Here is a 17,889-nt window from a genome sequence, read left to right as displayed (position 1 = left end):
ATGCTTGCTTCTGGTGGTAAGGTCACTAGGCAGGAATTTTGGAGTGGCACAACCTCCCATGAACCAGGAAGGCCTTAGGGGCCCAACCTTGCCTAAAATGTGAGTAGTAGTGTCTGGGAAAGGGTATTGTCAACTTGATCAGAAAATGCACTGAATCATTGTATCCCCTCAGTAGCCTCGGCTAGCAGGGTTCCTGCAGAGCTCCTTTTGCGCCCGTCAGGTGTGGAGGAGCGGGGTTAGGGGAGGGTACCCCTGAGGGAGAGCAATAGTGAAAACACCTGTCTTTGGAATGAATCCTCCCTGGATATAGCAAACCTAAGGGGTACAGGGAGATGAACTTTACATCTCTCCGTGGCAGTTTCAGTGGCTCTGCACTCTGGAAACTTTATTTTATTTCTGCCTCCAAAATTGTAAAGTTCCAAGTCTGTGTCTTCTGAAAAACTGCTCAAAGCTAATGGAGTAGTCTCAGCTGCTCATCTCATTATATGAAAATATTGGAGCGCGCCCTGGAAAACCATCTGACACCACTTGTCCCTTATTAGTTATGTAAGTAGTGTCACTTGTGCTCAGTGCTTAATTTGTAATGAAAGAGGTGCTGGGGCTCAAGCACTTGTTTACATTCATAACTGATGCAGCAAGCCCAGAGGTCCTGGGGCTATGAACTGCCAAGCCTAGAGGTGCCGGGTTTCAGCTAGGATGACCAGACGTCCCGATAAAATTGGGACCGTCCCAATATTTGGGTGGTTGTCCTGTGTCCCGATCGATCTTTGGTCGGGACGCAATTTGTCCCAATATTTCGCTCTGCCAGCAGCACTGGTTTTATTTTTTTATTTTTTGCTCCGCCAGCAGTACTCGGCTTCTTTTTTTTTGTTGCCCCACCGGCTTTTTTTTTTCTCCGCCGGCAGACCCTTCCCCCCCATGTGTTCCAATATTTTCTTCATCTCATCTGGTCACCCTAGTCTCAGCCGTGGCAAGCTTGTGCTCAAAGAATCTACTGCAGGGCCTGTTTCTCAAGCAAACTTAGGCCTAAGTAATTATTATAAACAGCGATCGTATAATATCCTCATTGTTAGGAGCTCTCCTATGAAAAGTGGTCGCTATAATAGGATTGGGCAGTATGTTTTTTCATGCCAGACCATTTATTGTTAAAATGCTTTATTATATTTCACCATAGCCCATTGCCTGCCCAAAAAAAACACATGCCATGCAGTAATGTCTTTTGTGTTTTGACATCAAAGTGTCTTCTGTCTGCTATTGTCGAAGAGGAAAAAGCAGATGATGATCACAAATCATTTCCTTCAGAGACAAGTTGAATTAACAAAACATGCTCCTGAATCACTTTGTACACATTGATTGGGACCGTCCCAATATTTGGGTGGTTGTCCTGTGTCCCGATCGATCTTTGGTCGGGACGCAATTTGTCCCAATATTTCGCTCTGCCAGCAGCACTGGTTTTATTTTTTGCTCCGCCAGCAGTACTCGGCTTCTTTTTTTTTTTGTTGCCCCACCGGCTTTTTTTTTCTCCGCCGGCAGACCCTTCCCCCCCATGTGTTCCAATATTTTCTTCATCTCATCTGGTCACCCTAGTCTCAGCCGTGGCAAGCTTGTGCTCAAAGAATCTACTGCAGGGCCTGTTTCTCAAGCAAACTTAGGCCTAAGTAATTATTATAAACAGCGATCGTATAATATCCTCATTGTTAGGAGCTCTCCTATGAAAAGTGGTCGCTATAATAGGATTGGGCAGTATGTTTTTTCATGCCAGACCATTTATTGTTAAAATGCTTTATTATATTTCACCATAGCCCATTGCCTGCCCAAAAAAAACACATGCCATGCAGTAATGTCTTTTGTGTTTTGACATCAAAGTGTCTTCTGTCTGCTATTGTCGAAGAGGAAAAAGCAGATGATGATCACAAATCATTTCCTTCAGAGACAAGTTGAATTAACAAAACATGCTCCTGAATCACTTTGTACACATTGATGGGACTCAAACAAGAAAAATCTCTCAGAAAATAATCAGAAAATATAGCTTTCCCCGCAGGTCTACACAGCATCTTATTTCTCTCTCCCTCTGCTCTGTTTTATTTCACTGTGCAATCATCTTGCTTCATTCTTTTTGTGAAAGATTCTGTGAAGAATCATGGAGCACTGAATGGTATCCTCCTAGACTCTCATTGTGTGTCACGTTTCACAGCTTCCTGTTAACACCATGATTCCTGAAAGACAGAGTTCATCTGACCTTAGGAGTGGGGAGAGAAGCTCCAACCATGCAAAGATTTAACTTCATTGCCATGAGTTGATGCACTGAAAACAATGGAACGAACGACTCATGGGAGTAATACAAAACATGTTCATAAGACTTTGCAGGATTGAGGCAAGACTGATCCTCTTTTCTGAATCTCAGAGAAAAATGCTTCCCTCTTACTTGTTCCATTTGGGGGGACAGAAGGAAAGAGGTGAAAGGTTTTGGTGCCATCCAAACCATTACAGAGACTCTTCATACAACTCAAAGGGGTCCTTTGGATGGCAAGTGGAGTTATAATTATAGACTAGAAAACAGCAAGATCAGCAGCTGTTGTTGCTTGCGTCTGTTCCCTGCTGTAACTGACAGCAGTGAGGGACTTGGCAAAAACAGACTTCCAGAAGTGGAAAGACATTTTAACCCCTGTGCTTGTCAGTCCACTCCTCCAGGGTCTCAGTAGTAAGCAAACCCCCAATAGCCTATGTTCCTAAGGTGAAGAAGGAGCAAAGACACTATTTCATACTTGAAGGCGTCTTCACTGGGGAAATTTGAGGAAAAGAAAGGGTCTGGGATTTTCCTTCATGGTTGAGCTGCCACATCAGAATAGCAGGTTAGTGTACACAGAACATACTTAATATTGGTTTTTTTTTAATTGGACTTAATCTGTACATTTGAATCCCTCTCTCCACCATAATATATAACAGGAAAATAAATTATAGAAATTTGATAGTTAATTGTGCACATAGGTGTTATTTATTTTTATATGTTGTAATGTATCTACAATGTTATTAATTGCCATCCTTTTCTACGGTGGTTTCTATTTAATTGTAATGCTTCTAATCCTGAAGTCTGTACCTGGACAGAACTCCCATTAACTTTGTGAGTAATGATAATAGAACAACAATATTATTTTATTTTTAGGCACCAATGCCAAAGGACTTCTGGTTGCCTTAGCAAAAGTACAATAAAATATAAGTCATAGTAACAGAGTAAATTCCAGAGAGGTAATCAATACTGAAGGGAAGGAAAAACAGGATTACAGGTATGGGTCAAATTCTCTGTTGATGTAAATTGGTGCAGCTGTAGTGATATGAATGGAACTGTGCCAATTTATACCAGAAGAGAATTTTGCCCTATATCTGCTAAATAATAATAAAATATCTATATAAGGTATTTTATAGCACCAATAACCATAGTATCTAGTGCCTAGTATTTGCAAGAGTAAAGCCATGAACCATGAATATAGATCTTATTTATACCATGTCTTCCCATTGCTATGTATTGTATTTTATATATTAAAAAAGTATAATGGAGACTATGAACATGTTCCCAGAAAAAAACACAAGTAGAGCATCAAATCTGTGCTTCTTGTGTTCTGAAATATTTCCATATGAAGCGAAAGAAAATAGATATACAGTACTGTGATCATTCACTCTCCAATGGTCTAACAGCAATTATACTTAGTTTTACTAATACAAAAATAATGTGATAGTGCTTTTTAGATAATATCCCTGAATTTATTGTGGCACCTACAGTACAAATCCTCCTGGGGGTACTCAGTTTCAGTCCTAGCTAGGGCTACAGGTGTACTAACTTGGCTTTCACAATTCCAATAGCATTTCACTGGAGGTTCCCATCAGAAATATTTGTTGCCCCATTCATACTAGATCTCTTTTCATCATAACCATTTGGTCAAGCCACTTGTTCGGTTGGGAACTAGAATTGAGGCTTTTGACTTTTAATCTACATGCCTCATGCTGACCCCCCACGCATTCTGGCATGCAAGACGTCACCATTACCCACTGATCAGCCAGGATGTGAGCCCTTAGTTGCACTTATCAGACTTCAATCGAAAAACAGATGTGGGGGAAAAAATCAGCAATAGCACATGTATCATTTAGAAGCCAAGGAGTAATTACCATATATTCCAGGATTTTACAAGCTGCCAGGCCATTCTCCACACAAATCAGACCTCTCAGGAGAGACCATCAGTCAGAAATGGAATTCTTATGGGTGTTCCTTCCCCCTGTTTACTTCCCCTATGAATAAAAGAAGAAATTGGCAATTTTACAGCTAAATTTTCATGGTTTATTTTATGCTCAGCATCAGAGGCCTAGCCAAGTTGTCCACTATCAGGCAGCCCTTGTGGTTTGATAGTTTCTCTTTTAAATTAAAGTAAATAGCCTACAGTGGCATAAAGAAAAACATGCAAGAGTGGCATTTATGCTAGAGCAATGCAAGTGACTTTCTACAATCATTAACTGGAGATTACTGCTACTGTGTCCTATCCACTTCCTACCTAAAATGCTGAGCAAAGTTCTCCTCTCCATATTTGTAGTTAAAGTACACTTCTCACCAATATCCCTAGGTGCATAAACAACAAGAAGAGCTATACAGCACTTTGACAAAGTCAACAGGAAAACATTATTACCACTACCAAATATAAGCTAAATTCCTAGCCCTCCACTCAGGCTGCTAGGGTTGCCAATTTTGGCTGGACATGTTCTTGGAAGTTTTGTCACATGACATAATCTTTAATTAAAGATTAATCTTTAATTCCTGGAGATTCTAGCACAATCCTGGAGAGTTGGGAAACCTGCAATGTGCTCTGTGAAGACCTGAGAAAATAGTTAGTTCTTGGACTGTGACTTAACTTGGGCACTGCACTGTTGGAGCAGAAGAAGGCATGAGGACCCACCAACAAGACTGTCCCACCACCAGCTACTCAAATATCAGGGCTGTTAGAAGAGCCCCCAAGGTGATCTCACTTGCCGCAATGACATAAAATGGGAGAGGCAGTCCCTAGATCACATTGGGGTATATAGATAATACCAGAGATGGATGAAAATGGGACAGGGAAATTCATGATTTTGTTCTTCTGTTTTTTCCGTTGAAATTTTGAACAAAAAATTCAACAAAATTGGAAATTTTTAAAAATGTCATAAAGTCCTAGTCAGTCACTTGAACCGCAGCTTGGAGCAAGTTGGAAGCTAGTAGAATCTTTGAAGAATAGGTGTTGTATGCTCCAGGTAGCTGACACTGCCAAGCAGGCAGACGGGAAGGTACATCTGCCCTAGCTGGAGCTTCTAGATGGTCTTCTATTATTGCACTAATCCAAATCTGCAGGTCACAAAGACACTGCTAACTATAGCTCTATATATATGGGTTAAGATACACTCTAAAACACTATCAATTTCTTGCTTGTTTTTACTTTTCTAGAAAGAACCTGCCAAGACAATGACAGTCACTTACTCCAGTAAAGTAGCAAATGCCACCTTCTTTGGATTTCACAGATTACTCCTCAAGTGGAAAGGCAGCATCTACAAATTGCTGTACAGGGAATTTATTGCCTTTGCTAGTCTTTACACAGCAATAAGTGTGTTGTACAGGTACATCTGTTTCCATGTGACATATTCATGTCTCCTTCTTAAACAGAATCAAATGCTATGTAAAAGGGACAGTCTCACACTTCAAATCCTTTGGCTGATGACTGATTTTGTACTAAATAACATGACCTTTTGCTTAGACCCTTTTTAATGTCATTTATGTCTCACATGATTTTTGGAATGTTAAATTATTGTTTAACCATCATCTTCAAGTGATTCTAACTTCAGCCGCATGCTAGCTGATGATTGTTGTGTATATGTCATCTTCCAAAAATGTTATGCCATATAAACATCTGCAGGACTCCTATGTCAATACATGGTCTTTGCCACTCTAACTCTGCACTGACTAAATGACCTGTTTTGAACTGCGGAGTCTAGACATATTATCATACTTATGCATCTATGTCATCACCAGTTAATAGATGGCAATTTCATAGGAAATGCTGAAAGGTGATTATTATGGTCCAGTTATGTAGCCCTTGCTCAGGAAATGGCAAGTTGAGGTTTGTCTGAGTAAGGACTGCAATAAGAGCCCATAGTTTTTAAAAGCCCAATCTCACATGGTGCCAAGCATCTACTCAGTAGAAATTGGAGGCACTCAAGTTGGGATCCATTAAGAGATGTAGGTATTGCAATGCTGAGAGCCATGGCACCTTACTTTTAGGCACCTAGAAAATCCAGGAGCACCACTCTGATCCACAAAGCCAAGTTAGGCGACCAGGATCCCTATACAATAAATGGAGAGAGATAGGTGCTTAAGAATGTGATCCGCAAAAGCTCACACACTAGGCCAGGAGCTGCCTGAACTAGCCAATGGGAAATGCTGATAAAAGGGATATGTGCTAAGTCCTGCCCATCTGCTGAAGGCAGGAACCTAAGTCTGGGCTGCAGGGAAGTGCCCATCTCTGCTTAGCGGTTCACAAATGGGCATCTTCCCCTGCAGTCAGACAGCTTAGGTGCCTAACTTAAGGCATTTCTTAAGGCACCTGCCTCACTCTACATAAAACAGCTGAAGAAGGAGTTGGTGATGCTGCTGCACCCCTGAGTGACATAGTAATGCCATCCTAACCCCAGGCATAGACAGCTTCTCCTGTTGACATACCTCTCTGGGAGGTGGAGTACCTACACCGACGAGAGACGCTCTCCCATCGGCATAGGTAGCGTCTTCATTAACCACTACAGCAGCTCACTGCACCACTGCAGCGCTGTAAGTGTAGACAAGCCCTAAATCTGGGATTTAGGCACCTAAGTTCTTCTGTGGATCCCCTCACTACCTCACAGGAGAGTCTCAACAGCAGCACCTTGCAGGATCAGTGTGTAAGTCAGGGTGAAATTTATCCCTGTGCAAAAGGCCAGCACAAGACCTATGTGACACTTAAGTCCCAATTAATTCCTCAAGTGTGACTTAAGTGGGGTGTATGGCTCATGCTAGTCCTCTGCCCATGGTGAATTTCACCTTGGTGAAGACAAAATTTCTTAATGGAATGAAGACTATCACTGATAAAATAAGTGGGATGACTTCAAATTACTTTTCAGTCCCTCTTTAGAACTAGAATTGGAGCTCAACATTTTTTTTTTCGTGTAAAACAAGTTTTTTTGGACTTACTTTGTCTATATGGGCAATCACTAATCTTCCAAGGTATACAGGCATACAGCTAGGTATAGTTGGTAGCAAGACTAAATCATTGGCATGTAAAGAAACAACAACAAAAACTTTTCATTTAAAAAAAAATCTATTCTTACTAAAAACTCTCCCTGTCATTCAGTGTACACTGTGGAAAGCATTCTATATGAACAGCAGATTTTATTTTACAAATGTAAAACAACCCCAAATATTTGCCATGTATATCTTTTATATGGGATAAGATAACTGTAAGATTTTATATATAAATAAAATAATTGCTTATGTTTAAGAATGTTGTATTTCATTAGCTATCATTCTACACTGTGCTCCATTCTTTCTTCTGCCATATGCCTTATAGTTGCCTTAGTTTAAATATATTTGATTTTTTTGTGCATTTTAACTTATGGCCAAGACAAATTTCTTAGTAGTAAATGAGATATACCCCCTGATGTAGAAAAAGTAGAGTTTTCGCATAGCAGCAAGTACAGATTAGTGCCCCTTTCCAGTTTCAGAAGATCTGATCAGATCACTTTTATTAAGTAGTCCAGTTGAAAAATGGGAGAAAAATACATTTGCTGAATAGTTTGCACCAAGACCATTGATTTGTATTAGGTGGCATACTATGGGTGAATAGAACAAGTGTTTTTTGTCACTTCAGTAATGAGAAATATTTTATGACTAGCGAATAATATTCCTCCACCTGTCAGCTCCCTTATTACATGCTACAAATATTAACACCCTAAATGTTCATCAATTTAACTCCTTAAAGATTCATCTGTGCACATTAGCCAAGATCACTCCTAGTTTCAGTTATCTGGTTATTTATACTTATTTGTCTTCACTTTATATCCAAGTTTTGCAGTGGTATTACAAAGGGATATATACATTTTATTTTTGCTACAGATTTTTTCTTACAGGAAGCCAAAAACGGTTCTTTGAAAAATTATCACTTTACTGTGACAAATATGCTGAACAAATCCCAGTCACCTTTGTTCTTGGTAAGTACAGCGTACCTGTGGAAAGAATCCACAAAGCTGCCTCCATTAGGATGCCACAAATGGCAATGCATGGAAGTATTTCAGAGCTGAAAGGCATGTTGGAAATCTGTCTCACAATAAAACCACTGCCATCCATTAAGGTTTCCTTAAAGTCAAATCGCTTTTGTCAAGTCAACACCGCAGATGCTTGAATTATTACTTCACTATTGGAAGATTTAAGTTTTTATTCACTAACTGTGTTTGTTTAAATAACTATCTGAGCCTGATCCTGTGAAGTGAGTACCCTTCACACCCATTTCAGTGAATGGGAGTTGCAGGTGCTAACATCTTGCATGAGGCACCTAGAACCTTGCAGGATTCGGATTTGGAATGTAATAGCTACTTAGTAATAGGCTTTAACTGTATCATACTGTGCATATTTTATAACAATTATTCTGGCAAATGAAGTTACCTTGCAGCCTAGATAACATCCTACAGAATGAACTAAAATTCAACATTAGAGGACCTGAGTGTGTGTCAGTTTTGCAGTAAGAACGGTGATGTTGATATACTTTTTTAACACACAGGATTCTACGTTACTTTGGTGGTGAACCGCTGGTGGAACCAGTTTGTGAATCTGCCATGGCCAGACAGACTTATGTTCTTGATCTCTAGCAGCATTCAGGGAAGAGATGAATACGGGCGCTTACTTAGGAGGACTCTAATGCGTTATGTGAATTTAACTTCCCTGATCATCTTCCGCTCAGTGAGCACAGCTGTATACAAAAGATTTCCAACCATGGACCATGTGGTAGAAGCAGGTATTGTCAATTTCCTTTCCCCAGTAAGCTCTGCCCTTTTGACTACAGATGGGGATGTTGGAGATCTGCCTTGTATTTTCTTCTCTTTAACCCCTTATCCCTGTCAGACCACCGCATGTCAAAGTCACCCACTGGCAGAGAAGGATTAGCTAAAATGCTCTTAAGAGTCCACCATTGCTAAATTCTTTATCTAGGTCCATTTTAGAACAAGATGAGGCTCTTATGACTGAGCATGCTACATCTCCTCTGCACTCAGCCTTTCTCAGCCAGAGGAGTGAGAGGATGACAGAGTGAATTTAAAAAAAGTAATATTTTTTTTTTTACAAAAAAAATTTTAAAAGATTTTTTTATTTAAATTAAATATGAGTTTATTTTAAAACAACCCAATTTAAAATTAAATTTGAAATTCTTACAACCTATGTTAAGGCCTAAACTTACTATAATCTAATAAAATCATTTAAATTCAGTTAAATGAATAATGTTAAATATTACATCCTTGCTGCCAAAGTTTCAAAGAAAGTCAAACCACTGAAGTGGTGGAAGTCACTGGCTAAGCACCTGGAACCTGCTAAAGCTTTTGACAGCTTCATTTCAGTTTATTCAACTAATACAGTTGATTAACTAGTTCATTCAACATTAAGGAACCAGTTGGGAGTCAAAATAACAGGAAAACTTGATTTTCTCTTTCAATCTATGACTAAAACTGAGGTGTGAGAGGAAGAGATCTACTAGTTCTAAAATCTTGACGGACATGGTGACCATAAAAAATCAGTTCATGTCACTAAATTAGTTAGTTTTAAATGCAAAATATGTTCTGATAAACTTTTTTTTTCCTTATGTATCCAGCACACTTAAGGCAGTTTTATTTAACTAACCAAAAAAAAATGTAATTCTAATATCCATCCAAATAGAGATTGACACAAATCATGAGTAAACAATCATCATCCAGTAAATAAAAAATGCACCATTCACCATTTTCTAACATAATAAAAAAATAATAAATAAATGTGTACAGATATAGTGTATTCTCCTCTTTAGCAAAAAGAAGTACCACATTTGTTGTAAATGCTATATTTAATTGCAAATCAACACAATTTAATGGTTACCAACCAGTGATAATTAACCCTTCTTTAGGAAAATAACTAAAAATTCCAAACACTAAACAAGATTAAAATCATGGTTTAACCCATGATTTTAGTCTGTTTGATTTAAATCAATTCACCATGGAAGCTGAGTTTGGGAATGGTACCTGGATCTGTTGTCTGGTAGCATACATCATTTATAAGGAAACAGGCCAGCCCAATAGGTATTGTCATTTTTGTATGGTGTGCGGAATAATCAGATGGCATCTTTTATTCCTTCTCTTAGGAAATGCCCTTTTCTAATGTTCTGGTGACTTAGTTCCCATGACCACCACTACACCTCATAAGAAATGGTTTCCCCCCACCACCCCTAAGAACATGTATTATCCCAATGTCTACCTAGGAGCATACACATGCTTCAAGGCAGAAGCTAGTTGCTAGCTAAGCCAAAATAAATTCCCTTTCCAACCTCCCTGCTGCACAGTTAGGTGCATGCTGTGGTCTTATACCTTCTTCTGAAGTATTTGGAATTGGCTGTTGTCAGAGACAGGATACCAGACTAGATGATGATTGGTCTGTTCCGACATGGCAACTCCTGTGTTCTTTCTATGGTGTCTTGTAAACTGTATTATTTTGGGAAACAACAGTAAGTTATTGATGTTATGCTATGTTAAAATATGTTGTATATACACACATGAGAGTTTTAGAATATTTAAGAAAAAACTCCCAGCCTATTGCATCTTTCTTATTGACAGAGCCAGCTCAGGTTGATGTCTTCCTTTTTCCAAAATTATGTTGAATTTTGAAATCCTTTTCCTAGCATTTTTCAACAGCAAGTTGTTTACCTGAGCCTGAGAGGTCAGTGAAGCTTTTGTTATTCCTTCTAGCCAACTACTCTTAATACACACAGCACAGGAAAATTACAGCAATTCCTGCAAGCTAACCCACCTCTGCCTCTCTTTGCTAAAGACAGCCTGTTCTTAAAGATACAGTGTATGAGTACTGTACATACATTGCTGTAGATTGGTGTTTCTTAACAGGTGGAGAAAATATTCTACCATAGTGTCCCTGAACAAGTCATGACAATATAATCAACACTATACATCTGAATATATCTTGTCCCACAAATATTTCACAGCTACAGTACTGAACACTTGAGGTGAGATTCTGCTAATCTTTCTCATGTTGAGTAAAATACAATACTCCATAATTAGTCCCATTCATAGTTAGCTATGGCTTTATGGAACAGATTACTTGTTGATCCTGCATTCAATATAAGCAATGGTGGCAGAATCTGACCCTTAAAGAGCATCAGTAATTATTGAAGCCACTTGTGCCAATTTTTCACCTCACTGTCAAACTGAAAATTGTTAAAGCAAAAATATTGCTACACATTTGCTTTTCCTACAAGCATATTTCATAAATTCATAGATTAGATTTTAAGGCCAAAAGGGACCATTATGATCATCTACTCTGACCTCCTACATAACACAGGCCATAGAATCTCATCCAGTGATTCCTGTCTCAAGCCCATAACTTCTGTTTGAGCGGTAGTGTACCTTTTAGAAAGATCTAAAGACTGCAAGTGATGGAGAATCCTCCATGTTCCTAAGTAAATTGTTCCAATGCTTAGTCACCCTCAACTGATAAAAATTTGCATCTTATTTCTAGTCTGAATTTCTAGTCTGAATTTGTCTAAGTTCAGCTTCCAGACATTGGCTCACATTATATCTTTTTCTGCTCGAGTAAAGAGCCAAAGAAATCCCTTCCCCACTCAGGTGCTTGTAGAGTACAAGTAAGTTATCTCTTAACCTTCTCTTGGATAAACTACATAGACTAAGCTTCTTAAATCTCTCACAGTAAGGTGAATTTTCCAAATCTGAAATCTCTCTTGTAGCTCTTTCTTGAACCCTTTCCAATTTTTCAAGATCCTTTTTGAATTGTGGACACAGTATTCCAGTAATGGTTTCACTAATGCAACAGACATAGGTAATACGCCCACCCTCCTCCTAGTTGATATTCCCCTGCTTATGTATCCAAGGATCGTGTTTTCTCTCTTAGCTACAGCATCACCCTGGGAGCTCATGTTCAGTCAGTTACCATGACCCCTAAGTCCTTTTCCATGTCACTGCATTTCAGAATATTGTATCCCAACTTGTAGGATCTACAGTCTTTGTTCCTAGATGTATGACCTTGCATTTCAGTGTGTTAAAATGCATGTTGTTCAAATGAGGGCACTTCAACAAGTGATCTAGATCACTCTGTATAACTTACCTGTACCCACCATTATTTACCAGCTTTGATTTTTTATTTTCTTCCAGAGCATTGATAAAGCTATTGAATAGCTTTGGACCAAAACCAGACCCAACTATAAACATCCCCATTGAATGATAATTCCCCATTTACAGTACTTTTTGACATATATCAGTTAGCTAGTTTTTAATCCATTTAATATGGGCTACAATGATTTTGTATAGATTTTGCTCTTGGGTGGTGCATCACGGAGGCTGGGGGAGGCTAAGCCTCCCCAAACCTCCACTAATGCTCCCTGCCATGGCCCCGGACTGGGCCGCAGTGGGGTCAGAGCTCCTCTGACCGACCAGGGCTCGGGGTGGCTCAGGTGAACGGACCAGGGGCGGCTCAGGTGGGCGGGCCAGGGCTCAGGGCAGCTCAGATGGGCCTCCTCCAGCCGTGGTGGGGGACTCAGAGCTCCTTTGGCCCCAGTGGACGAGAGCAGGGGGAGGGGAGGGGTGGAGTGGGAGTGGGAGTGGGGCCTTGGGCAGAAGGAGCGGGGCAAGGGGATAGCCTCCCCGAATGGGGGGTTCACGCAACACCCATGATTTTCCTAATTTTTCAACAGAATGTCACACAAGACTAAGTCAAATGCCTTACGGAAGTCTATGATATCAATACAGTTACCTTTATCCACCAAACTTTTCTTCTCCTCAAAAAATTACATTGTTTATTTGAAAAAACCTATTTACCATAATACCATGCTGATTGACATTAATTATGCTATCATCCTTTAATTCTTTACTGATTGCATCACATACACCTTTCCATGCTTTTACCCAGAATTGCTATTGATGCCAACACTGTACTTCAAAAATGCGGGACAGACCTCAGACATCCCAGTCTTGAATTGAGCCTCTGGGGCAAGTCTCTTCTCCTCCCCATCCTTCCGAGGGCCTCTGAGGGTATGTCTACACAGCAACTAGACACCCAGGGCAGGCCCATGCCAGCCGACTCAGGCTCATGGGGCTCGGACTGTGGGGCTGTTTCATTGCTGTGTAGACTTCTGGGCTTGGTCTGGAGCCCGAGCTCTCCAGCTCTGGGTACTGCAGAGAACGCTGGGCACACTAGGCCAGGCAGCCGCTGCAGCTCCTGTTCCTGTTCCATGTGGGTGCCAGGAAATGAGTCAGAAGCTGCAGTTGTTGGCCTCTGCCTGCAGCAGCACTGCACACTGCCGGAGGGTGGGGGAGCACGAATGGTAAGGACTGGAGGAAGGCAGCAGCAGAAGGAGGCTTCACTGCAGCCAGCAGCAGCAGCACTATTTCAGATTTCAATGGGAGGGGCAGTTGTCAGTGGGGGTCGAGAGACAAAGGGGCAACTGGGATAAATTTGAGTGGCGTTGTGACTCCGTGCACCAGGTCAAGTTGCCAACCGGTTGGAGCGCCAACTCCATCCTGGATTTCAGGTGCCAGAGTGACGCTCCAGACCACTCCAGCGGCACTACTTCCCTGGTTGAAATATGGGATAAAAGGTGTCCCATACTGATTTAGTAATAGGGGAAGGCAATTTTTGATTTAAATAAGTGATATGCCTTGTAATACAGAACTACTGGCAACCCTAATATCAGCTAAACTGGCCTATAGTTACCTGGGTCATCCTGTTTACCCTTTAAAATATTGGCACACCATTAGTTTTTTTCCAGTCTTCTGGAACTGTCCCAGTGGTCCAAGATTTGCTAAAAATCAGTATTAATGGTTCATGAGCTCCTCAGCCAATTCTTTTAATAATCTTGGGTGCAAGTTACCTAGTCCTGCCAACTTACAAATGTCTACCTTTAATAGTTGCTGTTTTACACCCTCCCTAGTTGATTGAACAGAAAGTATTTCCTTTATCACTGTAATGACAATAACTAGTTCGGGGCTACTTGGAGGCTTGTTTCACCATAACCTTCATCAATGATTAAACATGCTCATACTGTAGCAATCCAGTGCATTCAGTGATAAGGACAATGCTCCCTGCCATTAATGTCGCTCAGACAAACTGTTTAATCATTAATGGATATAAGCATAAATATCTTAACTTTAAAAATAATGGCTGTGGCACATAATAGTCTAGTCTCCAGTGGTCTGTAACACTTTGGTCTAATTGCGGTTGTTGGGTTTCGTGTGTGGGTGCTGGGTGGTGTAGGTAGCCTGTGATATCCAGGAGGTCAGACTAGATCGGGGTGGGCAAATTTTTTGGCCCGAGGGCCACATCGGCCTTGCGAATCTGTATGGGGGGTTGGGTAGGGAAGGCTGTGCCTCCTCAAACAGCCTCACCCCTGCTCCCTATCTGCCCCCTCCCACTTCCCGCCCCCTGACTGCCCCCATCAGAACCTCCGACCCATCCAACCCCCCCTGCTCCTTGTCCCCTAACTGCCCCCTCCTGGGACTCCTGCCCCAACCACCCCTCAGGACCCCACCCCCTATTCAAGCCCCCCTTCTCCCTGTCCCCTGACTGCCCCCGGGGACCCCCTGCCCCTTTTCCAACCCCCCGCCCCCTTATCATGCTGCTCAGAGCAGCAGAAGCTCGCAGCCCCACCGCAGCCAGCCATACCACCCACGCTGCCCGGCAGGAGCGGCAGGTGTGACGAGGCTGTAGGGGAAGGGGGGATAGCATGGGAGGGGCCGAGAGCTAGCTTTCCCAGCCAGGAGCTCAGGGGCCGGGCAGGATGGTCCCGCGGGCCGTAGATTGTCCACCTCTGGACTAGATGATCCCACTGTTCCCTTCTGGCCCTTATGGGTCTGTATGTTAGTCTCTGTCCCTACTGATTGAAACATCTTTTTCATTATCTTGTAGCGGCAAGTAGGGCCAGCAGAAAATCAAAAGCTCTATAAAATGTTACAGCAGGTTCCATGATTGTGCCATCAGATTTTTTTGGCTACTGCTGCTTTTTTATTATTATGACCACTAAAGCTGGCAGCAGAACTGCACAGACACTGTATTCTGTTGTTAACTGGCAGAACATTTCAAAAGTGCTGCATCTTTCTGTTGAACTCTCACTTTGTTGAGTCACTTGAGGATATCGGATACTTTTCCTTTTTACTCATCAAAATCAGTAGCACATGTTCTAGACACCTTTTCAATACAGAGCTGTAATATTACTGTGCTTTGTGTTTTGTTACAGTAACTGTAAAAGAAATTTAACGTGCAGTTATGCCCAGCAAAACACTACTTTAAAATGTCATGTTCTTATTCAACACAGCTACTCCTATCTTATCATCTTACTTTACATACATAACTAAGTTTTTAGTATCTCATTTATTTTTATTCTGTGTTGACTCATGTACCATTAGGAAAATTGGAACTGAAGGTCTGATTGCAAAATCTGTATTACTTGTGAGTCAAGAAAAAAAATACAGCTTGATTTTCAAATTCCAGATTGAATTTGCAGCATTTAAAGTCTGAAAAACTATCATTTTCATTTCAACTGAGAAGATTTTATATGGAAATTACTAAGAAACAATAAACTTCATGATGGCATATTTAACCAGTCACTCCTTCAGATAGCTCTGCATTTTAAGATTGCCAAACTACCGATTATATTTATAAGTTTACCCAAAATACTGTAACCACATGACTTTTATAGACTAGGGCACAGCTCTTTGCTAGCTCCTGTATTGCCAGGTTACCAAATGCTGCCTGTCCTGTTAGTGATTGTAGAGTCTGGGTCAGCACAACAAAAGAGAGTTTACAAAAGGCTCTCATGTTTGAGCACAAATTACCCTCTCAGCATAGAGCTTTATATCAGGTGTCCTGATTTAACCCAAATTGACACAAACATGGCAAAAGTCTCTGGCAGCATCCCTTCCATACATCTTCATGAGCAGTAAACTCAAACAATACAACCCAAACTGAGCAACTCCAATGTTACCCCAGCCAGCTTGTTTAAAGTGCTCATCCTACATAATCCCATCTTACCTAATTAGCTTCCACATGGAGTACCTCCTTAAATTGACTCTGAAGCCTGGCTGGGAATTAACCCCCCTTCTACCTCAGCCCCAGCCTGCTGTCTGGCCTGATGTGGCCTCCTCCTAGGGACACATTAAAATGTGTTCACCCTGTTACAAAAATATAGTGACACATTAACCCTGGGATACCTTAAATGGCACAGTTATCTTGTACACATGGAGAATGCGCTAATAATTAGTTCAAGCCACTTCACCTCTCTGCCTCTGTTTCCCCCTCTATCCTTGTCTGTCTGGTCTATTAGGCCCCAATCCTGCAAACACTTAAGCACGTGCTTAACTTGACTCCCAGTAGTAAAGTTAAGCATGTGTGTGTAATTGTTTGTAAGACTGGAGTCTATGTGTTTGTATAGTCACTAGCACAATAGAGCTCCAGATAGCAGTTGGGACCTCTAGGTGTTACCATCACACAACTATTTAAAATAACCACCACCTTTTTGGGTTACTTAGTAAGACTATTTTAGCTGCAGCATTTTGAACAGAATGGAAAGGTGAGAGCTAGAAAGCGGGGATATTGCAATAGTCAGGGTGAGAAATAACTCAGGCACGAAGGAACCAATCATTTCCTTCAGGGCTAGTTGTTTTCTGAAACTCTTCAAATGTTTATAGTTTACTTTTGTTTACTGTCAGTTTCTAGTAAATTTCACTTTCTGCTTCTCAGGCCGTAGCACAATGCAGGGATGAGGAGGTTACAAATGCTGCAGGGGGGTGTTTACTGGTATAAAAATGGTTTATAATTGTAAATTAATGGAAACAATTCTATTGTTCTTAGAATTAGTAAAAAATTGTTTTTCCCAAACCTACCTTTGGGACCAACTTTTACCTGATAGTGGCTAGGGCCAGATCACCCCACTGCATGGGGAAAATGCGAGATTCCCAGACCATTAATTGAGTAGGTAGAAGTGAGGAGAGGACAGTGGAACAGGCATGGAGAGGTCACCTCCCTAATCCAGAGTATCCACTTTCTGAGCAATGTCCCCTTGTCTCTGGGCCAGCTCTGGAGCTACCCTGCTCCCACTTCCACTATATATACAATGCTACTCCAGTGAAGCTATGCTGCTAGAGATAACCCTGGCTCCACCTCCTTCTGCCCCTGGAATCCCAATATCCTTCTAATTGGTGGGGGCGGGGATTGTAGGTAAAGTGAACCCAGAGATTTGGGATTTCTGAGCAGAGTTCTCTTTCCCTCTCTTAACCCTACTGAATAAACCAAAAGAAACAAAATCCTGCTGAGAAGCATTTTAAGGGCAGTAAATCCATTCTCCACTGAACTTGGTTTACTAAACACACTTTTATTCATTATTGCCCATTCACTCCTTTGAAATGTTAGTGAAAATTTATCAGAGTCAGAAGCTCCTGTGACCCCACTATAACTTTCAACAAGTTTTAAGACACCACAAGAAGCAATTACTGTTGAATGATAATCTTTCGATATTATTTAGTTTCTTCTTGCCTAAAAATAGACCATTAAATCAGAGTGATGTGTGTAATACTAGCATAGTACAACTGCAGTACTTC

The 17,889-nt window shown here is 41.0% G+C and overlaps 1 protein-coding gene and 1 long non-coding RNA gene across 2 annotated transcripts in view; one reads left to right on the top strand and one right to left on the bottom strand.

Annotated features, from left to right (window-relative positions):
- Positions 1 to 1,753: 1,753 nt before the first annotated feature.
- On the bottom strand, positions 1,754 to 17,348 carry LOC123348210. The gene is made up of 4 exons (XR_006573187.1): positions 17,176 to 17,348; positions 10,642 to 10,755; positions 4,162 to 4,281; positions 1,754 to 2,216 (listed from the first exon to the last, which is right to left on the bottom strand). It is a non-coding gene; the product is annotated as an uncharacterized LOC123348210 (long non-coding RNA).
- BEST3 (bestrophin 3) overlaps positions 5,468 to 17,889 on the top strand; it is a 28,006-nt gene continuing 15,584 nt past the window's right edge. Inside the window, exons 1-3 of the mRNA XM_044985674.1 lie at positions 5,468 to 5,631; positions 8,156 to 8,250; positions 8,817 to 9,050. Of these exons, the coding sequence (XP_044841609.1) occupies positions 5,480 to 5,631; positions 8,156 to 8,250; positions 8,817 to 9,050 (481 nt within the window). The 5' untranslated portion in view covers positions 5,468 to 5,479. The remainder of the gene's footprint in view (positions 5,632 to 8,155; positions 8,251 to 8,816; positions 9,051 to 17,889) is intronic.

Source organism: Mauremys mutica, chromosome 1, assembly GCF_020497125.1.
Source record: "Mauremys mutica isolate MM-2020 ecotype Southern chromosome 1, ASM2049712v1, whole genome shotgun sequence".
NCBI lineage: Eukaryota > Metazoa > Chordata > Testudines > Geoemydidae > Mauremys > Mauremys mutica.
The sequence above is the reverse complement of the archived record's forward strand: the minus strand, read 5'-3'. Positions and strand labels throughout refer to the sequence as shown.